The sequence below is a fragment of the Garra rufa genome, chromosome 5 (assembly GCF_049309525.1).
Source record: "Garra rufa chromosome 5, GarRuf1.0, whole genome shotgun sequence".
Classification (NCBI taxonomy): Eukaryota; Metazoa; Chordata; class Actinopteri; order Cypriniformes; family Cyprinidae; genus Garra; species Garra rufa.
The window spans coordinates 6,747,117-6,755,943 of NC_133365.1; the positions used below are offsets into that span (position 1 = coordinate 6,747,117).

Consider the following 8,827-nt stretch of genomic DNA (forward strand, 5'->3'; position numbering starts at 1 on the left):
TAGATAAACCCATGACTGCTGTTTTGTATAGGCCTATTTTATTTGTATGCATCTATGGGATTGGTTTATGTGATTTGCTTTTATAACTAGATTATTTACAGTTTGGAGAAATTGCCTACTTTTTCATTGTGACCAGGGAAGGACTGCAGAGAATGACCAGTCAAATCTGGTGCAATTTACATCAGCATTATGCTAATAAATGTGTATAAATGTGTACATCTATGTGTAAATAAATGGCAAACAAGACACTAGCATTTCAGTAAATATTCAGTAAAGTTAATAAAAAGTAAACTGTTTGATGATTATTTTACCTGTAATGACATTTAAAGTCTGTTGTAGACATACACATGTATATGTTCAACTCACTGAAACACATGCAACACAGCTTTTTCAGGAAAAAAAGCAGGTTTTCAGAAGAGCACCTCAAGAGAAATGCAAGGAGAAATTAAATGGATTTTAAAATTCAAGACATTATTGTTTGGCAATTTTATTTAATTTATTCTATATGCTTTTTTAGTTTACTATTGTGTTATTAAATAATTATAGAGTGCATGAGCAATGAGCTGCAGTTAACAAAGAATTGCTTTGGATGAAGTCAGTTTCAAAATTCTTGTTAATTTTTTTGACATATATTTGGGGTATCTCATTTTGTCAATTCAGAAAATACTTAGAACAGGCAGAAAACTAAATTTTTCTTTTTTTTGGTAATGAAATGTGAATAAAAATGTAAATGTCGGTGTGTTTAACTGTTACTGAAGTGGAGATTTATGGCTCAGTGTAGGAGAAAAAAACTCATTTTGAGAAAACGGCCTTTCAAAATATGCATTGTAATTGAAATCTATTGACACAAATAGATAAAGTGCTATAAAAGAAACACTTAACAGTGTCTTTTGGATGTTTTTTGTCCAGTAGTCTTTAAAAAACACACAAAAAAGCCCAAAATCTCAAACTTGACAGGTGCATGAAAAAACAGTGTTTTTGCCTGCAGTGTTTCACCTTAAATATCAGCTTATCGCATTTAATAAAAATAAAGTTTCACTTAACTGCAATAAACATGCAATTAAGTGTCTGAAAACATTCCACTTTAAAGTACAATACATCCATAAAAAATTATTTTATAAAACGAATGCGAAAGTGTATTTTTTTTTCACAAGTGCATACGTTTTTTTTTTTTTTTTTTTTTTTTAAAGAATAAACTGATCACTGAATGTTCCAGTTAGCTTTGGTCTGATAGCATCTTCATGAAGAATTATTGATTTCATCTTTCAAAGGTATAATTATGCATAACCAGAGGTCAGGATGAAAGAAAGTTCATCTCTCTGTTATAGGTGGGCAGAGGCTCGGTGGTTCTCGCGTTCCTTTTGAAGATCAAAGGGAACACACTTCTGAAGGCCTTTCTGAAGTTGGCTCCCATGAAGGCGTAGATGACGGGGTTTATGGAGGAATTGGAGTAGGACATGCAGTGAGCCCAGATCTTCAGTTTGTAGAGCGTATAGCTGTGACTCACGTCTTCAGGACAGAACGCCTGTAAGAGAATGAGGATCTGGATCGGACCCCAGCAGAGCAGAAACAGCAGCACCATTACAACCACCATCCTGGAGACTCTGGTCCGCACTGCTTCAACACGCTCTGCTGGAGTCTGCAGCTGGAAAACAGAGCAAATTTGAGGCTTCATTGTGGTTTTATATACAATATGTGACTCTGAAATACAAAACCAGTCTTAAGCAACACTTGCCAATTGTATGAGTCAGCATTATCGATTTTTCTTTTACGCCAAAAATCATTAGGATAATAAGTAAAGATCATGTTCTGTGAAGATATTTTGTAAATGAAATGTATCAAAACTTAATTTTTTATGAGTAATATGCATTGCTAAGAACTTCATTTGGACAACTTTAAAGGCGATTTTCTTAATATTTGATTTTTAGATTCTAAATTTTCAAATAGTTGTATCTCCAGCCAAATATTGTCCTATCCTAACAAACCATACATCAACGGAAAGCTTATTATTCAGCTTTTAGATGATGTAAAAATCTTAATTTAAACAAATTGACCCTTGTGACGGGTTTTGTAGTCCAGGGTCACATTTCGTCTTAAAAGAGAAAGGGTTTAGTGCAGCAATTCATCGTTCATAATCATAACAATATGAATGTGAATCAGTAACGGATTACAGTTTGTAAGTAACCTACCCAGCTCTGAACATCAATGGTTTTATGAAGAACCATTAACATCCATGGAAACTTACTGTTAAGGGTTAATTGTTGATGTTAATAATGAAAAATGATAAGTGCAAAATCATATTAGATTTTTAAAATATTCTTCAGACTAATAAAAAAAAATTGTTTAACCTGTTAACTATCACGAGCCAACTGGTAATTACATGTTTTAAAGGTCATTTCTTAGTTTAAACCTAAAGTGATCTGGACAAACTATATATTGTTGAAAGCTTAAAAACATAAAAGGTTCTTTAGAGTATATTTTTCACATTAAGAAAAAATATTCTTTTAAGAACTGCTCACCTAATGGCTCTTTTGGTGTAAGTAGCACAGGTATATTTGTAGCAATAGCCAAAAATACTTCAAAATTTCCTACCGTAAATATATCGAAACTTAATTTTTAATTTGTAATATGCATTGCTAAGAAGTTCATTCGGACAACTTTAAAGGCGATTTTCTCAATATTTGGATTTTTTTTTTTTTGCACCCTCAGATTTCGGATTCCAAGTGTATTGTATTAATTTACAAGAAGAGTACTCATCAGAGTCCTTTATTTTTAAATAGTGATGCACATATGAAATCATGAAAAATTAGTTAAAACTTAAATATACTGAAATGCTGTGGTGGTGCTTTTCTATGGTTACTAATGGGGTTTGATGGTCATCCAATGGAAAAGTGTGGAACTGCAGCCAAACATAATCTTACTGAAAGCTAATTTTTTTGAGATATCAACCTCAAATTTAGAACACAACTTGTTCAGATTTTTGGTTTTGATTTTCTAGCAGTTTGAGAGTTTTGTAAAAATATTTACTTTATAAAAAAATATTAATATTTTAATTTTCACTTTTTATATTTTCATAAACTTAAACTTTCCTAACTTTTTCAGTTATTTGCGTTATCAAAATGTTCTTCACGTGATTCCGTTAAGAACCAATAACTAAAAAGTTCTTTGGAAACCAAAATGTTTTCTCAGTTTTGCATACAAAAAGAAGGCAGGGCTATTATATCAAGGGTAAAATGGGTTATTTAGGATCTGTCAGAAAAGATTTTATTTTTTTCTGGAGATGTTTCACCCAATAATAATGAAAGTCAAAGTTGTGCTGGCTGTTGGGTGGCACCTGTGCTTTAAATACCTCTCTGAAATTTTACTTTAAGATTGGCTTCAATTCTAAATATAGCCTAGTTTGGGATGATATCATAATAACCTATGCATGTTTAATTGCTAAAGTATTAGAATAAAATAAAAAGACCTCCATAATGCAATGACAACTTTACCTGGTTGCAGCCATTGATAGGTTCCACCGTGGCTTGAGCCATGCGTTTCAGCATGAAGGTGTAACACATGCAGATGGTGATCAGAGGCAGCAGGTAAACAGCCAAGAAGGAGTAAAGAATGTAAGCCCTCTTATGAATGAGAGAGGGAAAGGCCTCAGTGCAGTACGTCTGCAGACCGAACCAGAATGAAGACTCTGTGTGCTGATACAACGCTATAGGCACTGACAGCAGCAACGAACCTGCGTGAATAGACAATATAATCATTTACTTGATTACATCCAATAAAATCTATGAGTATAAAAAACAATTCTAACCAAAATGGGTGCAGTAGCAAAGAAAAAGCTAAATGCAAAGTTGCATCTTAAAAATAAAGGTTCTTTATTGGCATCTTAATTCAGTGAAGGACCTTTAACATTTATGCAATCTTTACATTCCACAAAAGGTTGTTTATAGTGAAAAAGGGTTCTTTAGATTATTAAAATGTTCTTCACACTAAGAAAAAAATGGTTCTTTTAAGAACTGTTACTGAATGGTTCTTTTTAGGAACAAAAATGGCCTTTCTATGGCATTAAAAAATCCTTTATTGGAACCATTATTTTTAAAAGTGTACAACTCTGAAAAGATGAATATCTGTCAGATAAAATTATGATTCTACTTAAACTGATTGGAATGATTTTCATACATATCCAAATAGTGGTGCATACAGACAGAGCCATCTGTGGTGTTCGATGCCGGAGGGACTGGAGTGGGTAGACGGTCACGTAAAAACGATCAACACTCATCGCAGACAAAGTGATGCAGGTTGCCTGTGCGGTTACCTGTCAATTCATTCAAAGACACTGCTTAAAAAGAGACAATAACCATATTCCACATTCAGAATAGTGTAAGTAGCCTATGGATCATTCCACAAAATCAGTGCCTTTTCCAAATGGAAAAAAATGACAAATAAAATACGTTTAATCAATATTTTTTAAGTATCCAAGTAACACGAAGGGCTGTAGCCCCTATTGTATCTGTATGCTTTCTTATTATTTTCATCTTATTTAGGCAGCCCTATGAACGGAACATAGGAAAATGATGAAATTTGGCACACTTGTAGTGATGACCATGAATAGTGATCTAAATTAGGGGTCTCTAGAACCAACTAGCGCCACCACTAGTTCAAAAAATCCAACATTTAAATGGTAATAACTCAGCATTCAGTTTTTTCGCTACTCCTCCCTGAAAATTGATCCAATTCTTCCTAAACTTGGCTCAGATTATCTTTGGACCGAGCTGCACAGTAACGACTAAACAAATTTGTTTATATTCATATTTGTTCAAAAGTTATGTTGTAAAGTTAACAAGGTTGACCCAAAATTGGTTCAGAGGCTATATCTTGGCCAAACTTTGATCAATTAAAATGAAACTTGGTATGCTTCATCAACACCATGCTCTGAGGGTCCGTGCCAAAGTTGGGAACAGCGCCACCTATGGGTCGTGAGATACAAAAAAATGCACATTTTTGCTTATAACTTTTGAACAGTTAGTCAGAAAATCATATTGGTGTCTGTGGATTACTTGGATCATGCCGAATCTCAGGATATCAATTTTGCCAGGATCAGCTCAACCATGTGTTCGCCATTTTGAAATTTGACATAACTTGAAATATTTTTTGAACCATTTGACAAATCTGCACAAAAATTGGTAGGGATCATCAACAGCTTGTACCGGAGGTACCTGATAAGTTGGAACAAAGCGCCACCTAGTGTTCATGCTCATTGGTTAGCATGCTAACCGGTTCCCATTCGTTCTAATGTGGCTCTTCAGCTATCAGGTCAACATAAACTACTTTATTATTAAATTATCTTAGAATGCTAATCTGTCTAAAATCCAAGCCATGCTTTTGTGAGCTCATTCTCACACCTAAACGTCTCTTCTGCAGCTATATTATTAAATCTATGTTTGATTATTTCTTAGGGATGCAAAAGGCAGCAATTTGGTGGAATTACCACTATAACGTAGCTGTTTAGATGCATTTGTAGCCATTCAACCCATGTAATTAAGCACCTTTTCAAAATTACAATATATGGACAAGTGCAATATATGGATAAGTATTGGGGCCGCTGACCATTACACCAACAGGGACTTTAATAACATTGCATTCTAAATACATAGATGTTATTATGGAGTTTTTTTCCCCATTTTGCAGCTATAACAGCTTATGGGAAGGCTTTCCACAGGATTTAGGAGTGTTTTGTATGATTTCTTGCCTGTTCATTTAGTAGAGCATTTGTGAAATTAAACTGATGTTGGATGAGAAAGCCTGGTTCACAATCTCAGTTCATAAAAATCACTTATAATCACAGTAACAGTTACAGTAAATGTGTGTGGGGTCAAATCTGTTGTTCTCTATTTGTAATGAATTATCTTATAGGTCTGAAAGTATGACATTTCATGCATGCACATTTTTTCTTTTTCTCCTCTAGAAACATTATACAGAGTAAAAATGCTCTCACCTGTTGCAGGTAATTGACCAGGCGACACATGAAGTCCCCAAATATCCAGCTAGGAAGAGTGTACAAAGTGGCAGTGAAAGGAACACAACAAACCAGGAAAAGTATATCTGTGGTGGCAAGATTAACTGAAGAGAAACAAAGACTGTTCACTAAAACAACTTCAAGTAAGCAAATATGATATTCTGAGAAACAAAGAATCTTTTATACCTATGTAGAGGTTTGTAACCGTTTTCATCTGCTGGTTTTTGACGACTACATAGATGACCAATGAATTACCCACCAAGCCTACAATCATAATAAGAGTGAAAAACACTGGCACCAGCCAGGCGTCCGTCAGCGGGATTGGGCTTTGAGAGCCCATAGGATCTGATTGATTGCAATCATAAATGTTTGTTTTATTATTGCACAAGATGAGTTCTGCAACCTCAGTGGTCCTGTTGCTTTCTGCCATTGGACTTGCATGTGTCACCATGCCTTTATAACCTGAAATACAAACACAACAAAGCATATTCAATTTTCATAATATGTTAACCTTCACTATGCTATTTGGAGAGTTTGTAAAACATACAGCTTTTTGTTCAATTTACTCGCCTCCATTTACTTTTTTTATAGTTAAAATGAATTGCATTGAAATGATAACTCTTTCTACACCCTTATTTCATCAGGATGAGGAATTAAAAAGATCATTTACTATTATTTACCTGTTACACTGCAAAAATCCTGTTATATCTAAAATGTTTTCATTTGTTTTTAAACTAGTTTATACTTAAATAATCGGTTAAATCTGCTGTTGCATAAAACATAATTTGCATAAAAACCTTACCCTGTTTCATGAATTTTAAAGAAAGAAAGAAATATATATATATATATATAAATTAATTAAAAATAGACCTTATTAAGAAGACATTTTGGTAACACTCTATTTTACTATACTAATAACAGTAAATTATGCATAGTTACATGCAACTAATCCTAAACCAAGCCCTAAGTGCATGTATTTTATTATTATTACTCAGTACTTGTGTAATTAAACTGTAATGTCACTTTAAAATAAAGTGTAACATCATTTCTGCAGTGTACCAGGCACATTGAAGAAATTACTAAATACACACAGAAAAGTCTATAATTTCTTAAACACAGCACTCTCCTTATAGTATTGCTTAAACATTTGAAGACACACTCGTGTATATGCAATAATAAACAACATTAGCTTACCTCTTTCAGAAACCTTTAGTCTTATTTGAAGGAAAAAGGTCTTCCTAAAACATTGTTCAGTCCAATGGGGAAGTGACTGCTTTCAAGCTGTCCATGCCTCTTCTTCACAGTGGAGGAGTGACATGCAGTTACAGCATTTAGTACTACAGAAAAGGGAGGAGCTAAATGACATTAAGGTGTGAAACACTGCTAAATAGGCTTTTAGGAATAAAATGAAAAAACAAAAAGAACGATTAATGTGCATGTGGTTAGTAAACATTTTTTTAAAAATTGCCAAAAGCACAAGACAAATGCAAATTCTATTTTACAGGTAGTGGTAGTGTAATGTTGTTCTCATTTTTATTGTTTGTTCATGTAATGCAAGGCATTAATGTTTGCCTACAAAACCACCACTGGCTCTGCACCATCAATTTTTTTATGTATTTATTATATAATTAAAAAACAACCTTAATATGTGTACTACATTAGGCGAAATGAGACGTGTCATAGCACTTAAATGTTATTGCTCTTTTGTTGTTTTTAATTGCTTCAATTGTCCTCTTTTGCAAGTTGCTTTGGATAAAAGCATCTGCTAAATGTCTAAATGTAAATGCAGGGTTTCACAAATGTTTTTTGTCAGTCAAACCCTTGTGACATTAAATAACTCTGAGGAAGTTAATATTTCAAAATCTAACAATGCATTTGCATATTTAAGAGTTCTCTGATGTCAGTTAATGGTCAAATTGACATGCAGGTAAAAAAATAAAATAGTGTTACATTTTTAAATAATGCATTTTACATTTTTATGATTTTATTATTAGCTTTTTATCATCTCATAAACCCAATGCCGTTTTTACACTGAGCCCAGTTTGGGAAACCCTGGTGTAATGTAATGTTTATTCATTTTTGTCACGACAACAGGACCCAGAGTCAAATTTATTGTCCTTCAAATAAACTTAGGCAGTCCATTATTCACTGGCCATAACAGGCTTGCACAGATCTGATGGCAAACTCAGCAAAACTGGAATTGGGAGACTAGGTAAAAAACGTGTAAAGTAACTGGACAAGACACGAAATCATAGGAATCAGCAAAAAGAGCGAGCAGAATCTAGGGTATAAGCGTAAGACATAGAAAGGAATTGTCAAATCCTATATATTTTTTTTTTTTAAATATAAATATAGGTCAAAAATAATCTAAAATGAATTAGAAAACACTACCTATGATGAATAACCTAGAATACATTACTAACTAGTTTTCATCATGTAATCTGTGATCATTAAAGGATTACAATTTGTAAGTAATCTACCCAGCTCTTAGACTTCATACCTTCTACCAGACATGGATCATAATCATAATCGCCGCACAACATCTCAAGCAGGAGGATCTCTTGTGACCACATCATAGCTGGCTTTGCACAGTACTTGCCATTGAGTTTGCTCAATATACTCTTGTGCCTGGGGGAAAGAGATGTTGTCTGATGTTTTAATTCATTTTCAATGCATGCATAGATATAGGAAGCATTTCTGTGTGCTAATTAACAGCGGTTCGTAACACATACCAGAGAAGACAAAGAAGGCCAGTTTCAAGTCAATCAGTTTCATGCCACAGTTTGGGAACCCCTTGCAATCTGAATAATTTTAACA

At 33.7% G+C, this 8,827-nt stretch overlaps 1 protein-coding gene across 1 annotated transcript; it reads right to left on the bottom strand.

Moving 5' to 3' along the window:
• Nucleotides 1–1,027: 1,027 nt before the first annotated feature.
• kiss1rb (KISS1 receptor b) lies at nucleotides 1,028–8,076 on the bottom strand. Its single transcript, XM_073839605.1, has 6 exons — nucleotides 7,205–8,076; nucleotides 6,197–6,472; nucleotides 5,990–6,114; nucleotides 4,174–4,309; nucleotides 3,492–3,730; nucleotides 1,028–1,645 (listed from the first exon to the last, which is right to left on the bottom strand). The coding sequence occupies exons 2-6, from the start codon at nucleotides 6,459–6,461 to the stop codon at nucleotides 1,295–1,297; spliced, it is 1,116 nt and encodes a 371-aa protein (XP_073695706.1). The 5' UTR covers nucleotides 6,462–6,472; nucleotides 7,205–8,076; the 3' UTR covers nucleotides 1,028–1,294.
• Between the last annotated feature and the right edge of the window lie 751 nt (nucleotides 8,077–8,827).

What these genes read in the sequence shown, in the direction of transcription:
- kiss1rb (XM_073839605.1), bottom strand. Translation starts at nt 6,461, where the DNA reads ATGGTGACACATGCAAGTCCAATGGCAGAAAGCAACAGGACCACTGAG. An exon ending in TGGTCAATTACCTGCAACAG is followed by an intron (nt 4,310 to 5,989) that starts GTGAGAGCATTT and finishes ATGAATTGACAG; the next exon opens with GTAACCGCACAGGCAACCTG. An exon ending in ATGCACCACTATTTGGATAT is followed by an intron (nt 3,731 to 4,173) that starts GTATGAAAATCA and finishes CTATTCACGCAG; the next exon opens with GTTCGTTGCTGCTGTCAGTG.